The 17,495-nt window shown below is 53.1% G+C and overlaps 6 protein-coding genes across 6 annotated transcripts; 2 read left to right on the plus strand and 4 right to left on the minus strand.

Moving 5' to 3' along the window:
* Positions 1–786: 786 nt before the first annotated feature.
* On the plus strand, positions 787–2,123 carry J7T55_004579 (uncharacterized protein; the record flags this gene model as incomplete). Its single annotated transcript, XM_053130284.1, has 2 exons — positions 787–912; positions 1,020–2,123. 2 exons carry the CDS (start codon positions 787–789, stop codon positions 2,121–2,123), a joined length of 1,230 nt encoding a protein of 409 aa, XP_052991507.1.
* A 191-nt stretch (positions 2,124–2,314) lies between these two features.
* J7T55_004580 (uncharacterized protein) lies at positions 2,315–4,473 on the minus strand (the record flags this gene model as incomplete). The annotated part of the gene is made up of 4 exons (XM_053130285.1): positions 2,315–3,446; positions 3,705–3,937; positions 4,084–4,314; positions 4,375–4,473. 4 exons carry the CDS (start codon positions 4,471–4,473, stop codon positions 2,315–2,317), a joined length of 1,695 nt encoding a protein of 564 aa, XP_052991508.1.
* A 1,401-nt stretch (positions 4,474–5,874) lies between these two features.
* J7T55_004581 (uncharacterized protein) lies at positions 5,875–9,198 on the minus strand (the record flags this gene model as incomplete). Its single annotated transcript, XM_053130286.1, has 7 exons — positions 5,875–6,633; positions 6,695–6,864; positions 6,950–6,962; positions 7,053–7,403; positions 7,674–7,727; positions 8,046–8,425; positions 9,066–9,198. The coding sequence occupies 7 exons, from the start codon at positions 9,196–9,198 to the stop codon at positions 5,875–5,877; spliced, it is 1,860 nt and encodes a 619-aa protein (XP_052991509.1).
* Positions 9,199–9,693: 495 nt separating this feature from the next.
* J7T55_004582 (uncharacterized protein) lies at positions 9,694–12,127 on the minus strand (the record flags this gene model as incomplete). Its single annotated transcript, XM_053130287.1, has 6 exons — positions 9,694–10,362; positions 10,496–10,612; positions 10,694–11,006; positions 11,062–11,260; positions 11,310–11,941; positions 12,027–12,127. 6 exons carry the CDS (start codon positions 12,125–12,127, stop codon positions 9,694–9,696), a joined length of 2,031 nt encoding a protein of 676 aa, XP_052991510.1.
* Positions 12,128–12,889: 762 nt separating this feature from the next.
* Positions 12,890–14,026, plus strand: J7T55_004583 (uncharacterized protein; the record flags this gene model as incomplete). Its single annotated transcript, XM_053130288.1, has 3 exons — positions 12,890–12,926; positions 12,992–13,167; positions 13,250–14,026. The coding sequence occupies 3 exons, from the start codon at positions 12,890–12,892 to the stop codon at positions 14,024–14,026; spliced, it is 990 nt and encodes a 329-aa protein (XP_052991511.1).
* Positions 14,027–14,380: 354 nt separating this feature from the next.
* Positions 14,381–16,268, minus strand: J7T55_004584 (uncharacterized protein; the record flags this gene model as incomplete). The annotated part of the gene is made up of 4 exons (XM_053130289.1): positions 14,381–15,051; positions 15,137–15,642; positions 15,798–16,102; positions 16,200–16,268. 4 exons carry the CDS (start codon positions 16,266–16,268, stop codon positions 14,381–14,383), a joined length of 1,551 nt encoding a protein of 516 aa, XP_052991512.1.
* Between the last annotated feature and the right edge of the window lie 1,227 nt (positions 16,269–17,495).

The following is a 17,495-nucleotide window of genomic DNA, read 5'->3' on the forward strand; positions in this document are numbered from 1 at the left end:
CCTGGTTTGAAAAGAGAAGAGACGAAGAGAAGCTGTTGCAGACTATCTAGGTCAGGCACACAACAGCATAAAACCGTTGTACGTGTGCCGGAAACCACATTCCTATTCGGTGTGAAGGATCGACAGTGCATTTCGCGATGCTGGTTGGTCTCCTTTTCCCGGCTTGGCGGCCTGGACTGTCTGTCTCTGCTCAGCCCTACGGCAGCCTCAATGGCACCTTGATTGGACCTCGAACACACTGAGGCCATTTCTGCTTCTGCTTGAACTCGACATATAAGACGCTTCATCCTGGAAACCGCGTCCATGCTTCGACTCGAGTCGCATATCGCCCGTTGCCATTGTCAATGGGCGGTCCACGGCCTCGAGGCTAATCTACTGACCCAACCGGGACTGGCTTGATGGATGCCACAGGTCAATTGGTGCTTTGACTGGCAGGCTGGGCAGACGATGGCGAGAAGACGCATGACGAAAGACGCAGGCGAAGCTGGGCTTTCACAGCGACAGCGAGCCAAAATTAGCATCCGTGCTGCCGTGCTACCCGGGTTGAAGCTTGGTTTGGGTCGGATTGGCCTGGGTCTGGCCTGTGGTCTGGGTCCTGGCTGATGGATGATGGACAGGGCAGCTCCACCCCCAAATCACAAGCCGCGCAATCCTCCGACCGCTGCAACTGACTTGATCCCCCAAACCTTAGCTTAAACTCAAGCGACGTGTTCGAAGATTACTGTCACCAGGCTCTCCATTCGACTCGGCTCCGTACGACACGACATGATATGACAGCAATACAACATGGTAGGCGTCGATGAGTATGGCCTCGCCGTCGCCCGCACCCGCGGCTTCAGGCTCGTCGTCCTGGCTGGAGCTGCTCTGGTCGTCATCTGGGTCTTGGGAACATCGCGACTCTTGAACTCTGGCGTTCGTCTACCCCCTGAATCCCCCTTTCCCCTTTTACCCTTTCCGTCCTCTAGGGTTCAATCATCACCAGCAGGCAAGATACTGACAGACACAACCTCTTTGCGCAGGCCAACTCGACCTTCCACCTCATCTCTGTCGGCGGCACCCAGCCCAAGAATGGAGACCCTACCACCCAAACCACAGCGACCTCGACTCCCACTCCGCCCCCAGGGCCCCCCATAGTCGGCACAGGCGACGACTTCTTCGTGGTAGATGCCCTGCACCACGCCCTCAACCCGCCCCCACCACCACCGCCTCCTCCACCGCCCGAGGTCCCCTTCCCAGACAACGTCGCCGTGATCATGGAGACCGACCCGGCGCGCGTAGCGAACCTCGTCCCCGTGATCCTCCACTTCGCGACGGTCCTCGGGCCCAAGTGGCCGGTGGTCCTGCTGACGCGCAAGGACAAGTGGGTCGAGCCCGCGAGCCCGGCCTTCCGCCGCCTCATGGCCGAGCGCCGCATGCACATCTACTTCCTGCCGGAAGAGACGACGTTCCCCGACCACCGCTCTGTTTCGGTGTTCCTCACGAGCCCTTGGTTCTGGGAGCAGTTTGAGAGCGCGGGGCGGGTGCTGACCTTCCAGGCCGACAGTATCCTCTGCGGGAGCAGCGGCCGGAGCGTGGATGATTTCCTCGAGTGGGATCTGATCGGCGCGCCTGTTGCGGCGCAGTATGGCGTTGGGTATAATGGGGGGTTGAGCCTGCGTAATCCAAAGCTGGTATTGGAGGTTGTGAGGGACCCTGCGAATGACTTTGCGAGGGACTCTGCCGATGAGGAAGAGCCACCTAAGAAAGAGGAGCCGCCCAAGAAGGAAGAGTCGCCCAAGAAGGAAGAGCCGCCCAAGAAGGAAGCAGAGCCCAAGAAAGAGGAGCACAAGCTCAGCGAGGGCAACGAACACATCCCAGCCAAGAAGCGCGAAGAGGGCAAGCCGAAAAAGCCTGCGTGGATGAAGTTCGAGGATCAGTGGCTGTACATGAAGCTCAAGGAGCGCGGCGCCAAACTGCCGGATCAAGAAGTCGCCATGACCTTCGCCGTCGAGACCGTCTACTTCAACAGGCCGCTCGGCTACCACCAGCCCTTCCGGTGGCTGACCGCCTACCAGAAGAAGGAGGCTATGCAGTGGTGCCCTGAGATCGGCATGTTACAGGATGGGTCGCACTTCTTCACGTAAAGGGGAGTGGCCATTAATCAATTGGTCGTTGATCTTGGTTTTGGGTGTGGGTGGAATTATGTTATAGCATTGCACGGCGTCACGGGTTTATAGATACAGAGAGCCATTCTTCACCACGGGGCGGGGACATTGCATGCTACGCAATGGGATGCACCGCCCTTCTTTTCGCTCCAAATTGCATTTATCTGCTGTTACTCGTCCACAAACGACCCTGGTATGCTCAAGTGAGTCTGTAGCGGCGGCCTCGCCGGTGCCAAGCGGTCCTCGGCCACCCTGCGATCGCCAGTGAGGTGCTGCGGCCGCGTCAACACCACCGTCCCATTCTTTGCCCTCGCCTGCGACTTGAGCGCCTCCTGCGCACGGATGAGCCTGACCCTCGCAGCCGTCGGGGCACGCGTTGGCCTGTCGGCAGCAGCCGGCGGCGGCGTCGGGATGGCCTCCCGGTCGACGGCGTGCACGTCGGCGAACCCCTGGTCCCGTGTGCCCCTCAGCAGGGGAGGGCGTCTTGGCGGAGCAGGGTCTTGGTGGTAGACACTACCCGTTATACCACCCGCGGGCACCCAGTCCTCCGCCACCGTCGACAACCGCGCCGCCCGTGCTCTGCCCGCTGAGGAGCCGGGGCCCGGGCCCAACCCGGGCGTCGACACGGGGGTTGTGCTCCCCGCAGGGCTGACCCACCCGGCTACCGTCCGCAGGGCCCACCAGTCATTCTTCCAGCCGCCGCTATCCGAACCTGCCTTCTCCGGATCCGTTTGCTGCTGTTGCTGCTGCTGCGGCGGCGGCGGCGGCGGCAACGCTAGGGCCGCTTGTTGCTGTTGTGCCTCCCTGGGCTCTGTGCATATGGGTGACGGCAGCACGCCCGTCTTGACAGCAATATCGCTTGTAGCCAGCGGTCTGGGCCCACAGATGCGGGACCTTGACTCGGACACCTGCGACGCCTCGCTCACCGAGTCGGCAAGCTGCCTCTTGGTCTTGTCGTCATAGCGCGTAAATGACCACGACCGCGCCTCTTTCAGATTTGTAGGCGGAGCTCTGGGCCCACCCAGATGGCCTGCTGGCGCGCCGGCGGTGGTCGTGTTAGCCGCGGCGATGGCTGCCGCGTGCTGGGTGTGCGAGTTTGGCCGGCTGCGGCGCATCGAGTGGGCGGAGCCGCGGCGTGAGATGCTGTCTTCGGAGGTGACCTCGGGCATCATCTCGGCCATGAGGGCAGATACGCGGCAGGTGACGACGCTTGGGGGCCGAGAGTAGCGGGCGGTGATGTAGGGGAGCTCGAAGGGTCGTGAAGCTTTTTCTGCGACGCAAATGAGGAATATCAATGAGGGTCTAGAGGATTTCCGATGGTTAGCTTTCCAATCTGTCTGTTGTTCTCTCTCTCTCCATCTCTCCCCTTTTATTTACTTTGGCTGCTCGTTTGTTTGCTGCCCAGGGCCAGCCCAGCCTCCTGCAGTGATCGACAACCCCGGATCGACCGGTGGGCCGACCCTCAGGGATCTAGATGAAAGTGTCCACAATTTCACCACAAGCTTTGGCCCCCAGGGCCCCTCCTCAATTATCCCTCCAGAACAGGCAGGTAGAACTTACGTCACAGTGGCACACGCAACTAGGTTCACGCAGGATATGGGCGTTGATTCCTTTGAGACGGACACCGAGACGATGATGAGGGATATGGCCCAGGCGACGACATCGATACGCGCGACGACAATGGTGGAGGAGTGAAGCGGTTGCTGAAAGGCGGGATGAGAGACGTGGCCGACCAGCTCACCCTTACGCGCGGCTTGCAGGTGGAGTGCAATGTACAGGAAGCCCATAATCGACTGTTACAAAAAAGGGTTAGCCAGATGTGCCCTCCCGCCAGATTGTCATCAGCATGCGCATGCAGGTGTTTGCTGTCCAGCACGCTGTTCATGCAGGGTGGCAGTAGTCCGGGCACCGCGAGATATGTGCGTGAGATGTGACGTACCGAGAACATGACCCAGCTCTGGCCGAGGCAGTCGTTGGAGGCGACGTTGTGGCCGAAGACGAGCCCAGATGTGAGGATTGTGATGAAGCAGAAGATGAGGAGCAGCACCAGGTTTGCGAGCACAACCCAGTGCAGTTTCAAGACGGCGCCTTCTCGGGACCGATCCAGGACGTATTGGTCGCTGTCCTTGTCGTAGACATAGTCGTATGTGCTGGCTGTCGGCGATGGTGTCTGCATGTCCATGTTGTTACAGCAAGTACTCACTTACTGACCCAGCATGTCAAGACTGACTGTCTGTATGGCGCATCCGATTCCAGACGTAGCACTCTGCAACTCTTGAGAAAAGGAGAGTGAGAGGGCCGCCGCTCGAGGGAAGCCCTCCCACAACATTTGTTTTTCATAATGGTGGATTCCGGATTGAGCAGTGCCCTCGATCCGTGGTGAGGTTGGAAAAAATGTTCCAGGGAATGTCCTAGCGAGTGGTGGTTGACGGCGGAAGGGGTCTGAGACAGAAGCATTCCTGAGGGCGGCGTGGCTAAGCAGGGAGCCCACGAGGTCACGACATGAAGAGGCCGATTTCCGAGCAAGAGTCAATTATGCGTCATAAATCATGCATGAATGATACATGTACATGAATCGCTGCACAAATTTGAACGCTCATGATGTAGACTCATGAAGGGTAAGAGATCATCACGCCAGAGGATGCTAAGAGTTCGGCACGGAACAAGTAGGTGGGCAGACGATCGCAGAGGCATGTCAGCAACCTGCCCCAAAGAAAATCGTAGTTTTTGAATGATGAGATTGGCCAAGTTCTCCTGCTGGCAAACTGAACTTCTCGCTGGTGAGCAGAGAATGTCGTGATGACCATGTGCAGGTTGACATCGGTTTTCAGCGTATATGGCTGTCAGTGACTGAGATATCCGGACCAGGCACTGGATTCTCCGTTGTAATTCAGAGTGGCCGGGCAATGGGACTGAATCAGGAGTGCTGCAGAGCTCGACCTTTGATTGCATTTCACCTCACACCTTTCACATATGAGGAAGCAGAACAGCAAAATCACAACTGTCTTCAAAAACGACGACTATTCCCCTTCAGCTACAGCTTAAACAACAGACGGTATTGCAGTTTACTCAGAATTGTGCGCCTACGTACTTTTCAAACAAGAAAGCAACAGTCTTTGGTTGCTGCAAAACCGAATAAAGCTGTATTCTATATATTCAAATCATGCTTTGTCTTTACGCAAGTCCATGAAAGATGCTTGAACAAGAGCTAGTCTATCTACCCTGGCCTGGGCAAAGAAAGTGAGTTGAGCTGACACGGCCCATGTTGCCAGGCAGGTAGTCTCAGATGATGCCGCAGGGAATGATGCTTATAACCGGACCCATGATGAGGATACTGGGCAGCAGATCGAGGGATATTTCCACGGAACGGCCTTTCCGTGATACTTACTCAGCCTTGTCACGGAGCATTGGGAATTCATACCAACCAGATGGGGTCTTCTCAATATGAGAATGAACACGTTTATGTTATCGACAAACGCCCGTCTCTGTGGGAGAATTCCCGGCCCTGTGGTCGCGGGCCTTTGCGGGTGAGTATCTGTGAGACAGAAGATGTCCGTGACAATGGCAGAGCAAATACCTTATTGATTTCGACTTATCCTTTTTGAGCCTGTGAGTAAGTGGCCGAATCATAATTATCTTGAGACAATTTCATTTGGACAAATTAGCAGGCATAGTAGGCTTAGATAAGAATGTTGAATTTTTATGACTCTTTCGTTACACTCGGGACGTGTTATTGTGTGCCGAGTACGTCACGATCCAAGCTTGGGTTTCCGGCAGCGAAACCTTTCGTGGCGTGAGATTTTGCCTGCTTCTCCTCCCAACATTGTATGCAAGGGGCGTGGAAAAGGTCTCCAGACAAGCTTGCTCGGACCGTCCCGAGACTGACAGTGACCCATAGTGCTACCACAGTGAGCGAGAAGATAGTCCCAAGCACACTGAAAAATACAGAGGGAAGTTCTTTGCCAAGCTGGTTGGTCGAAACGGCAAAGACACCTAATGGGAATGTGAATCCCCACCAACCCAAATTGAAAGGGAATTTGTTGCGAGTGATAGACGCGACTGCGAAGAACATCCACACAAGGCCAAACCCCCACATGACAAGAGCAACCAATATACCAGCAGCGTAGAATATTTGCCCAGCCAATGGGGTCTGTGGAATGAAGTTGTTCTTCTCGAAAAGTGCCATTGAGACGGACCCTAGCTGCATAATGGCAAAGGAACCCTGCCCAAGCGGACCAAGGGGCAGGAAGACGGACACAATGACTTCGCGAGGCGGGAGGCGGTGCATAGTCAGCCTGTGAAAGTAGATGACCATCGTGAACATGGCTAGCGGTACTCCGCACCCCCAGAGGATGTAGCTGATGGTCAACGTCCAAAGCGCATGTTGGGGATTGGGTAACACTTTGGCGACGATGCCGCCTGATGCGGATGCCACGATGGTGGCCACGATGGGTAGCAGCCAGACCGCAGTCATGGTCGATAATTTGGACTAGAATTTTAAGTCCTCAGCTTTTCTAGTGAACAGTAAATTAAGAGGTATAGTTACTCACGTCGTGCTTGTGAATGATAATAAAAGGTAGCAGAAAATTGGTTGAGACGGCAAGAACCACATCGATCCACCACAAAACCCAAGCCAGAGTTACAGCGCGCGTTCCCCAAGCAGGCACGAGCACGAAGACGACCATGTTGATAATAGTGGCGAGACCCATAGGGAATGTTCCTAAGAGACAACAAAGTTTCAGTGATAAGTAATGGCAATCGCGTCACGGCCACGGATATCTCGTTTTCCTTCGGGTTGGACTAACCGAGAAAAAGTGACTGTACAGGGTGAGCCAGCATTACAGTCCAGATACCGCGGAATAAAGTATATCTCAAAAAAGATACTATACAGAAGGCCACAAACAGGACCACGTTGAGTACGAAGATGGCAACAGATATCCAACGTAGCCAGGCGGCGTTATAAGGCAAGTTGTGTAGCAAAATTGAGACTATCCCCGTCCCCATATTGACGCTGAACCAGGATGGCGTGAAATTGACCACGACCTTGCGCCATCCTCTTCGAGTCTGCTCATGCTTAATGGTCATTGATTTTGGGTTCTCTCTGAAAGGGTCTCCTCCTTCCAAGGAGACGCCTTGAGAGGACTGATCCATGGACTTCAATGTTGGCACGGCTTTTCGGACGATTCTGTGGAACAGGATTGCAGGAAAGTTTTGACGTTCGTGCCTCTCCGATTCGAAATCCACATTCACCATGGAATACTGTAGTCCTTGGTAATTTGAAGGCTAGAGATATAATTTTGTATTTCAGTCTGTCCCACTCCATTGACTCTTGAGAAATATGAGTCATTGGGCGTTGTCGGCGCCGGGGCTGATCATTCCACCTCGACACGCCAGGCACGGCTATGTCGGATGCGGCTGGTCTTCGGTGGGTGTGATGAGACACGGCTCGAAGTTGGAATCACTGAGATGACGAGAGCGCGCTAGATCAAGCCCCGTAGAAAAGTCTGCACTATGCGCTCTAGGCCGCACCTTGCGTCCGTCTCGGGCCGCGGTAAGGATCCGCATTCTGAGCGCCAGGCGTTTCTGTTTTTTCAATGTTCAGTAGCAACACTACACACGCGCGCGTCTTGATCCCAGCTGAATTCATCTCCTGTGTAGTGTGGAGTCACTCAGCCTTCGAGTCCTCTTAGTTTTTCACGGTATCCATTTCGATGGTTGTTTGAAAAGCTGGTCCCAATTAAAATAAAGACTCGACTGAGGTAGGTCATGCGATTGTGTCGTAAGTAGGCGGGTCATTTCCGGCGCCAATGACTACCGGAATTAAAAGCGTAACAAACTGAAGTAGGAGACGTGATGAGTCAGATGGCTCGAAATCATATCGTCTGAGGGTGATGCGCTTACCGTGCTCAACAGCGTGGTTTCCGAATGAAATTCGCCCAGAACTTGCAGCCAGTAGTCTTGCCCAACAACTCTCGAGGACGATTTTCGAGTGACCTGAGGAATGATACAATCTTTCCACCATTTTGGATCCACCTCAAAAGTGTTGTCTCTTGAATTCGGCGTAATACGAAGATTCGTCTTCGTGTCAATCATCTTGATGTAGGACAATACAGTCTCACATCTGCCATGCGCCAAAGATACTGTGGTGTCCCGAAGAGCCAGACAAATGTTTCCGATGCGAAGATCCAGCTCTTTTGCAATGTTCACTGGCACTGTGACCACAAGACGCAGAGGCACGTGGTCACCTGGTAGCAGTGGCTCCGACGAGGTGATGCCAGCCTCTGTGAACACAAGAGGGGTGTAAGGTGGCAATAGAGCATCTGACGTATTTCCTGCCTCCTCGGTTTCTCTCCACAAATTACCAGATGAAATGATCTGACAATCTCGTCTTGCCTCATGCCGGAGAGCAAATGTCAGGTTCGGGTGGTCAAGAGGAACAAATGGTAGCCTCGTCGAAGTGGTACGGTCCCACCTCAATGTGCCACAACCCTTGACCGTCGCTCGAATTGAATAAATCACTCGAGCTTTGGTCCAATCTAAGTCGGGAAGATTCAGACCCAGTATGAAGCTTGCTTGCTTTCTGTGGTATTCGGACGTGCCGATTTTGAGGCAACGTGATAAAAGCGGAAAGTCGATACCAAAATGAAAGTCATGTTGTCCTTTGCTAAGTTTGTACCGAGTCGAAGGGCTGAGAGGATAGGTCGGAAAGAGTGTCTGGGACGTTTCAAATAGCTGAGACGGCTCAATTACTGATCTTCTCCAAGGGTTTCAGTAGTTTTGTGTTTACCTTGTGCGCAAACTGCACCGTTGTGGGCTGTTCTGATGAAAATATATCGCTCGCTGGCAATAGAATTTCACCTTCGGACTGAATTAGTTGATGTGTAAATATTTTCGCCAGGGCCAAGCCACGTATGACCTTACCGTATAGCGAGACAACCAGTTGGGAGACCGTTAGTCCTTTCCGGACAATCAACTGGATCGACCCTGTCACCACGTCCAGTGATGTGTACGACCCGCTTCTTGGTAAACGATCGAAATTGATATTGATTCTCATCTTGATCAGTGCAATTCTTGGTATATTCACACCAAAGAGTAGTTATCGCAATTCGGAAGGCATCAAATCTGTATGTTTTGGATACCCCCTTCTCATTGCCAAGAGTCCTCTTTCACTAAATAGCTTGAAGCCAGCATTTGACGCCACATCAAATGCACATCCGCAAAACACACGTGCATATAGAACAGCGTTTCATCACCTGATTGATGGTGATCAGTGCTCGGGTAATCCTCTCCTGAACCGGTACCCATCCCGTAATTGCCGGGCTATCCGAGCACTCCGGAACCAAGCCGGCAGAGTGTGGACGGCACAGCGTCAGCAGAGCGCAGGAGTTGTAGTAGTCCTGAGTATCATGACTGCGTAACAGGTGTATGCTATCCGGTCCAATAGAAATGCAATCAACTTGCTGGCCTAGATTCATTGTCATGTCCATTTACCCAATGCGCGAAGCCTCTCAAATGGAATATAGTTCCTATGACTGCTATGTAATTACTTCTACCCAGGCGGGGACACAGTATCTATCACTTCGCTGTGATTTTCATCAGTCATCTCCTGCTGGAGAACATTGAATACACGAGTTGACCAAGCCATTGAATCTCCAATTTCCAAAGGCCAAGGATTCGTGCTCTGTACACTTGATCCCCAAGAAAGATCCATTCGTTCGGATGCGCCGCCCATACTCTCTGGGTGCCAAGCCGTTGCTGCTGCCAATGGCTGTTGGTAATCAGCCGGGAATGGATATTGATGCACCGGATTCGGACGTGTGGCTGAAAATTGTGTTTCGTGCGGCTCATTGGGGATTATTTGCACCATGTTCTGTTCCTTGAGTTTCCGAAGCATGCCCATCGCAGCTCTAGCACCATGCGAGTTGTGGCTCAGAGCCTCAAAGACTTCCAGACATGTCTCCGCGTCGTCGCCTAGTGTCGTGACATCGACCAACGGATCAGATCGCTGCTTCAAGATGGCTTGAGCAACGATGAGGATAGACCCTGCACAGACGAGGCAGGAAATCATCTGCCACCATGGATAGTCATGTACTAACTCCTTCTCGTCCCCGACGTTGTGTAGCAACCGAGCGGTTTCTTGTGCCTCGCTGATACAAATTTGCTCGTAACACTGCATCAGACTGTGCTGTTCGTTGACTGTACATTCTGTTGCAGGGAACTGGTTTTCCCGTGGAAATCCCAAAAACGTACGATAGATCAAGGCTCGAAGATGGTGAAACTTGATCGCCAGTATGTTCCTCTATAAATACTTTAGTGACACTAGGACGTTCACCTTGTGCTTTGGTACTCACCTGTCGCTTGAATATCATTGATTTCTCGAATGCATGTCCTACATCAAAGCGAAGGTATCGAGGAAGCCTTTGCTTCCATGCGAGGAGAATCTCATCCAGGTTCCTCGTATTCTCCAGCTTTTGGGCAAACGTCAGTCGAGGATGATATAAGTCTCTGGGTACGCGGCCTAGAATAGAGGAGAACTCAATCACACGGACGAAGTACTCTCCAACGGACTTCTCGCCATTCGAGATGGTGGGGAGAGGCTCTGTCTCCCAGTCATGATTCATATCATCCACGACAGAAGGCAGAGAGACGTAGCATTCCTCATCGGAGACAGCAGGTGGTCGACCTAGCTGAAGAGCTAGTAATCGATCTAAGACGTATAGTGAGTACCAGACTCTTCTCCTAATCTCCGGTAGCTCAGAAACCGAGTCAAAATGATCGCGGCCTTTCTTGACAGTGGCGAGATCTACATGTAAGCCCATACTCTGTGCAAGTCGGATGGCCAGACCGAGAGTGATCCAGCATCTACGCGGTATCAGCAGGTAACAGAGTTCTGGCGTTGTCATATTAGAGCACTGACCTGTCTGTCTTTGAAGTGGCGAGCAAGTAGAAACATCGCGCAAGGAGTGTTGACACTTGAGTCACCGATCTCTCGAGATTTTCATAGCCGGACAGATGGCGAGACCTCAAAAAATATTTCATATGGAGATTTTGCTCTCCTTCGGAGTCTTCATCTCGAGGGAAGGAAGTGTAGTAGCTTCCAATGGCAAGTAGAGCATCTACCACTCTGGTCAGCGCTGCAAGCACCGATCGCCGTTTTGTGCTCACATAGTAATCCAAGCCAAGCAGGACTGAGGCTATCAATATCGCCTCCCGATCGTAATGATCGATACGTCCTCATAAATGAGGCCTTGGGAACGAAAGGATATGCAATATGAATGGTGGTGAAGTATGCCTCCAAGTATTCCTCAGCTTTTACTGGGTCGGGCAGTACAGATAGCTCATATCGCATCTGTCTTGCGGGAATGGCCTCCTCCTGGTCATAACTGTCGACTACTTCCTCAACTTCCTCGGGGGAGGACCCCACATCTCCTAACGTTCGCTTCGCCAGATTGAAGAATTGAATGTCGCTCACTTCACCTAGGTACCTCGGTGCATGCCGCTGAGGGGAGTTGGAGCTTGAATATGTAATCTGGTGCTGCTTTGTGGAGTTTGTTGTGCCTTGCGAGGCGGCCTGATCAAGATGAGTCTGTATAAGAGCCAGACTTTCCTCGACCTCAGCCATGGCCCCTTCAGAGAGGCCGTCACAAAGCTGTCGGACAAGATGCTGGCATTGGTGAAACGAGTTATATTGGGGCGGGCCATAAGAGGATGCCGGTGTTTTCGATGACCGCCTGGCAGCAGAGCGGTCATATTCCCGCTCGTTCCACGTACAGATGAAATCGTAGCCGGCGCAACGGCTGCATACTGGCCGTCTACCATCGCACTACAGAACATAAGCTTTATATTTCCAGGCTTTGCCAAGCTGCCAACCAGATAAATCACAGCTGTGAGAGGAATACCTTTGACTTTTTAGAACGGCAGCTGTCGCAGGCCACGGTGACCCGCCTGCGCTTGTGAATCGGCTGTGCCGCTTCGTCCGGCATCTTGGTAGGATGAATTGATACACAGGTCAGCGGCGCGGCGGGCGAGAGCAAACAACTGTCTTGATAAAGTGTGGATCCACTTTGTAGAGGATCAGCCCAGACCGAGACAGACGTAGTTAAGACGAAGGACGTACGATGATTTGGCAAATTGGGGACTCGACTCCGCTCTATCCGTCTTACCCGAATTATCCGGCGACCTGAGCCACACTCGTTTCGGGCTCAGGCCCCCCTGCCATTGTCTACACTGCATATATCCAACGCTAGCCAAGGCATTGTGGGCGCTGTCCTCAATAACCATACTTGGGGTCGACCAACGATCAAAAACCAGAGTGGGATTGGATTTTCTCACACGAGGCGCAGAGCCTCGGTAGCCACGGTCTGGGTAAGTTGAGTTGGAAAGTACAGATTATATCTAAAGCCGTCTGCAAGCTAGGTAGCATTCGAGGTCCCATTATCCGCCTAAAAGCCGATTTCCTGTACAATGACTGTATTCATAAGATGAGGGGACCTGGCCGAGCAGTCACAGCTCCCGGTGCGTGAGATATCCCCTCTCGGAGTGCTGCGGATCGGCATCCAATGAGTGTATCTGTGCGCGAGGAACAAGCCAGTGGGATCATGCAGGAGCCATGAGGCATGCGGAGTAAAGAAGTGCTGCTGGATCCCACGTCCAAAACATGTGCACTTCTCACCCTCAATCGCTTCTAGAATCAATATACGGGTAGGATCAAGCTTGGTTTGAGCGTTGCCAATACATGATACAATATGCCTTCATCACCGGAGAACACAGTCGCCTTCATTGGTTTGTGTGACCCATTAGGCCCTAGGCGGATTTGAGGACTGGCTGCTAATCGGACCTGACTGCAGGCATTGGCGTGATGGGGTACCCGATGGCAAAGAATTTACGGAAGGGTCTGGACGCTACCACGACTCTACTTATCTCTGACATCAGCGAGGAAGCTCTGGAACGCTTTCAAACCGAGACGGCTGGCAAAGGGCCCGTCGAAATCGTCAAAAACGGCTTCGAGGCGGCAAAGGCAGCTGTAAGTTGTCCTTGTCAAGTTCGACTGAATCCTGAAAATTACCTGGGTAGTATCAAGGATTGCTGCTCATAGACGACTCCAGAACACCGTCATTACCATGCTTCCGGGCTCAGAGGTGGTCAAGGCAGTCTACCTGGACCCCCAAACCGGCATTCTTGCCGGCGCAACATCATCAGCACCGACACCAGGAGGAAAGCTCATCATGGAATGCGGCACGATCGAGACCGAGACCATCAATACAGTAGCCAAGGCGGCCCAGGAGGCCAGCAGCGCCTCCACGCCGGTCACTTTCGTCGACGCGCCCGTCTCGGGTGGGCCCATGGGCGCCGCCGCAGGCACGCTGACCTTCATGGTGGGCTGCGAACCGGCCGCGTCCATGACTGCATTCCCAGCAGCAAAGTCATACCTTCAGCACATGGGCAGCGCGGATGGTATCTTCCTGTGCGGTGACGTCGGGGCGGGTACGGCATTCAAGGTGATCAACAACTATCTGAGCGCGATCACGTCGCTGGCTGCGTCTGAGGCACTCAACATCGGGGTCAAGGCAGGTTTGGACCCATCTCTGCTGACCGAGGTGATCAATGCCAGTGGCGGGCAGTGCTGGGTGACGAGCAAGAGCAACCCCGTTCCCGGGGTGCAGGAGGGTGTGCCCAGCAGCCGGGGCTACGAGGGCGGGTTCCGCATCGAGCTCTGCGCGAAAGTTCTAGCCATGGGCTCGCGCCTGGCTGAGATGGTCGGGGCGCGCACGGTGTTGGACAAGCCGACTTTGGAGGCGTTTGAGGAGGCGATGAAGGATTCGAGATACCAGGGAAAGGATGCGAGAGTGGTCTATAAGTGGTTGAATGAGAGTAAGAAGTAGTGGTTCCAGGCGGGTATCTGCTGTTGATACCTCAAAGCCCAAGGAATGAATACCTGCCAGCTCACACCGCATCACAATTCTCTGAGAAAGGTAAGCACTAGGTGGGCGGAAGGATAAAGCTGGGTGGGCTGACTCTAGCTGTCAACAAAGCAAGCGATGCTAAGTATACTGCGTTTTGTGCAATGATGTTCCAGCACCGGTGTTGATGGCCGGTGGCTCCCTGCACCCTTATGGTGTCGAACATTGGTTTCATTGCCACAATAGCGTGATAGAAAAATATACTCAAATCCAAAGCCTCATTTAGAAAACTTTACATTGTAGCTTCGCAATGAGTGACCGCTTGCTCTTCCAGTCTCAACTCGACGAAGTGGCCATCAACTCCCTCCAGTAATCAGCACGCGTCCTGAACATTAAGTTCGGGCCACTGTGTCCCACGATCGTGCTATCTTCCAATTTGAACTCCCCAGGTGCACCAGGCACCTCGCTCAGCCCACCAGCCTCCCCGGGGGCTTTCTCAAAGTCAAAATACCAGAAGGTACGCGCGAGGGCGAGGCTGAGCTCGAGGTAGGCCATGGCCTGGCCGGCACACGAGCGCGAGCCCAAGGAGAACGGGATCAGAGCGCGCCGCATGGTTGCGCGCTGCTCCTCGTTGCCCTCCAGCCAGCGCTCGGGCCGGAAAGCTAACGGCTCGGGGTAGTAGTCTGGGTTGCGCATGAAACTGTACGCGTTGGTTGCGACCTCTGTCCCCGGCGCGATGACGTGCCCGTCGACAACGAGCTGCTCCCCGGCCGCAATTGAGGGCGCCGCCTGAATACGCCAGTTGGAGATAGTTCCCGTTGATAGGCGAAGGGACTCGTCAATCACGGCGCGCAGATAGCTGCAGGCACTGAGCTGCGCGCCCTGGCTTATCTCTCTGGCGGAGGAGAACCTGCTTCGGATTTCGGTACATAAACACTTGTATGCAAGGGGATTCCGTGAAAGGTAGAAGAAGGCGGCTGACATGGTCGTTGCTGTTGTGCTGCCCCCTGTGAGTAATGTCAATGTCTTTTCGTTTCGTTTCTTTTGGCTCTGAAATGGGTTGTAGCAGAACGAGGCAGAGAATCAGCATACCTGCGCCTACAATGAGAATCGCCTCGGACCAAAGCTCATCAGGACCCATTTCTCCCGAGACCTGCGCATAGAAGTCGTGTTTCGCCTCTTTGGGAAGTACCATCCTGCTGCCGATCATCGTACGGAGTGATTTGTACAGATTCTCTTTGTCGGTCTCTCGATGACGAGGCGAAAGCCAAGTGATGACGGGGTTGAGGATGCGGAGACTTGGCCAGGACATGTAAATACTGCTGATGGCTGATCTGGCCTTTATGCCCTCGGCGACGTGTCTGTGGGTTGGTTCGCGTTGCGATTTCAGTTCAAAGCCGAACGCCAATCGACCCACGACATCAACGCCCAACCGCTCACAACGCGGCGTCATATTGACAACTTCATTCTTTGTGCTAGACTCGAGCAGCAGCGCTAGGAAGATATCGACCTCTTGGCTCATGTCCTGTTCAAAGAAACGCATTGCACGTTCGGAGATGGCGGGCCCAACGGTCTTCCGCTTATTTCGGTGGAGCTCCCTGTCTGCCTCGTTGAAAATGTTGGGTCGCTCTTTGAAAATGCGTGAACCGTAGTAAGCAGGGCCTTTCGTCACTTTCGGGTTGTTGTATATGTCTTATACTCGTCAACAGCAGTTCAAATATTGGAACAGGTGGCCGGACATTGGGCTACTGACCATGGAGTGCGGTGACAGTGGAGAAGACAAGACGATTCGGGGCTATCCGGACGATCGGGCCTGGCCGTGACGCTCGTGTTAGAAGTGCGTGCCTCTTCCTCGGCGCCTGATGACGCGTGCTGGGGACTGAGCCTTTGAGCAATGGTGATCTCGCCGTATTTCTGGAAGGCACGGTAGGTGGAGATGTGAGAACATCGTCTCCACGCATAGAATCCCGTGTATGCGCTCGTGAGCTTCGCGGGCAATGGGCCGGGGAAGCCTGCTAGAGGGTGAAGCAGAAGTCGATACGCGGCGATGATTACGATCTATCACTTCATGATTAGCAGTGGAAGAAATTGATTGACAGCGTTTTTCCTCACAAAAAGAAGAATTAGAGAAAAGCGTCAGCGTTCAATAACGTACTATGGGTAGAATGATGCCGACTGCGTAGGTTGCGGCCATAATCATAATATCGACGACAGTGGTTTTCATGATGACTTCACGAGATGGGTGGTAGTGAAAAGACGCCACACTGTTCTATATGCTCGGCTTGTGCCTCTAAATGCCGTGTACTAGCTGATGCACAGTCAGGAGGGCTTCTGAAAATGACCTGTGTGCCTTCAGCACGAATGTATGATCGATGGAAAGCAGTGAGGCTAGGTTACATAAGGTAAGACAAGATTTTCGGATTGTGCGCGGCGATCCAAAAATCAGTTCGCATCTCCTTCAGCTAGTACATATGAAAGGCCAGACATTGGGTTTATTTCATCGACCGACCGAGGTGCGGTGGTAGTTATGTCTGATGGTAGCAACTCGAGATGGTATGGCCGCCAACAGTCGCAATTTGGATCCATAAATGCATGCACAATGGCTAATCAGCGACCAGAACGTCTTCCCTCTGGAATTGATCACAATTCATCAAGGATGACAACTGGAACTAATGCGGTTGGTCTGTGGCTGCATTGGTGCTGACGATGACGACCTCCAAAGGTCCCAACAGAGCTGTTGGCTGTGAATAGAGGGTGTGATCGTCGAGCCCCTTGCGGCCAAACGCGACGGTTGGCAGCACGCTCGTGCAAATTCGGTGTGGGCTTGACTTCCAGCTAAAATCGCGGCGCGTGTTTGCCAATTTTATTAGTCCCGATACTGGAAAAAATATATCATTTGTCAGGACATCTCAAGCAGAGAAACCCGGTCAATCTTCACGCTGACGTGTAGTGCGGCGTTTTATATTGGATCTAAAGCAAGCATGGGCAAAGCGCCAGTCCAGTCCCAACCTCCCCCCCCCCCCCAAAAAAAAAGGGAATATGTGTCAAACTGTAACTGCAATGAATCCTACACAGACTGATGTACAGAAGTCTTGCCACACCACATCAGGTTCTGGATATATTGATTGTTGGAAGCTGAAGGTTCCCATGGTTTTTATGGGGATGGGAGGACAGCGGTTTCTTTCTCTGTTCGGGGTGGGGTCAAGCTGAGCTGCAAGGGAGGTGATAATCATCGGCCAAGCTCCGATTGCATAAAGTTCTCACTACACTACTCGAACACTCAGATGTCTTATAGCAGGTCGGTCAGATGGAAGATAGTTGATTGTGCAGATCCGGCCGGATGGACTGGCAAGAACAGTCTGGGCCTCTTAGGTTCAGTGGGTGAAGCGTGAAATGTTGCCGCGAAATGTTGCCAGCCGTTAGGTCACTGTATTACATCGCAAAAGAGAAA

This window comes from Diaporthe amygdali (assembly GCF_026229845.1).
Source record: "Diaporthe amygdali strain CAA958 chromosome Unknown NODE_22_length_803717_cov_65_427750, whole genome shotgun sequence".
Classification (NCBI taxonomy): Eukaryota; Fungi; Ascomycota; class Sordariomycetes; order Diaporthales; family Diaporthaceae; genus Diaporthe; species Diaporthe amygdali.